This window comes from Egretta garzetta, unplaced genomic scaffold (genome assembly GCF_000687185.1).
Source record: "Egretta garzetta isolate BGI_Z169 unplaced genomic scaffold, ASM68718v1 scaffold506, whole genome shotgun sequence".
Taxonomy (NCBI): Eukaryota; Metazoa; Chordata; class Aves; order Pelecaniformes; family Ardeidae; genus Egretta; species Egretta garzetta.
This window is the reverse complement of record NW_009260065.1, coordinates 69,534-70,207: the sequence shown is the minus strand read 5'-3', so window position 1 is coordinate 70,207 and position 674 is coordinate 69,534. Positions and strand designations below refer to the sequence as shown.

The 674-nt window shown below is 62.9% G+C and overlaps 1 protein-coding gene across 1 annotated transcript in view; it reads right to left on the bottom strand.

Moving 5' to 3' along the window:
* The window catches only part of DYSF (dysferlin), a 109,469-nt gene extending 109,239 nt beyond the window's left edge, over positions 1-230 (bottom strand). Inside the window, exon 1 of the mRNA XM_035896592.1 lies at positions 140-230. Coding sequence (XP_035752485.1) covers positions 140-230 — 91 coding nt within the window. The remainder of the gene's footprint in view (positions 1-139) is intronic.
* Between the last annotated feature and the right edge of the window lie 444 nt (positions 231-674).

Here is a 674-nt window from a genome sequence, read left to right as displayed (position 1 = left end):
ACCCCCCAGGGTGAGAAGCCCCGCTCGTCCCCCCCCGGCCGCCCGCCCGCCCGAGCACGGCTGCTCCAGCGCCCGCACCAACGGCCCCAGGCAAAGCCCTCGGCGCGGAGCCTGCGGGGCTGGCGCTGCATTTAAGGACACTTCAGCATCTTGGTATCGTTGGCCAACGTGGGTACCTCCTTCTGCGTGGGCTTGCTCTTGAAGAAGCCGGAGGGACTTGATGGGATCATCTCCCACCAAGGAACGTGTTTCGCAGCAGCGATGTGCTAAACCTTTGCTAAACCCCGACTTCAGCTTATTTTGGTGCTTACTGGGCAGCAGTGTGAAGACACGAGGATTTTTGTGGCCACCACGCACAGGTAGGAGCTGTAACACCCCCACCAGGCAGAACCACAAAGCCTCTCCTTTTCCTTGGCCGTTCCTTGGGCCTTACTCCTCCTCCAGGAACGTAACTCAGCCAACGCCACCTACCCTGGATGAGCTCTGGGCGAGGGGATCGAGGGCACCCCCAGCCAGTTTGCAGAGGACACCAAATTGGGTGGGAGTGTGGATCTGCTGGGGGGAGGGGGCTCTGCAGAGGGACCTGGCCGGGCTGGAGCCATGGGCCCAGCCCAGTTGGGTGAGGGTCAACAAGGCCAAGGGCCGGGTCCTGCCCTGGGGTCACCACAACCCCA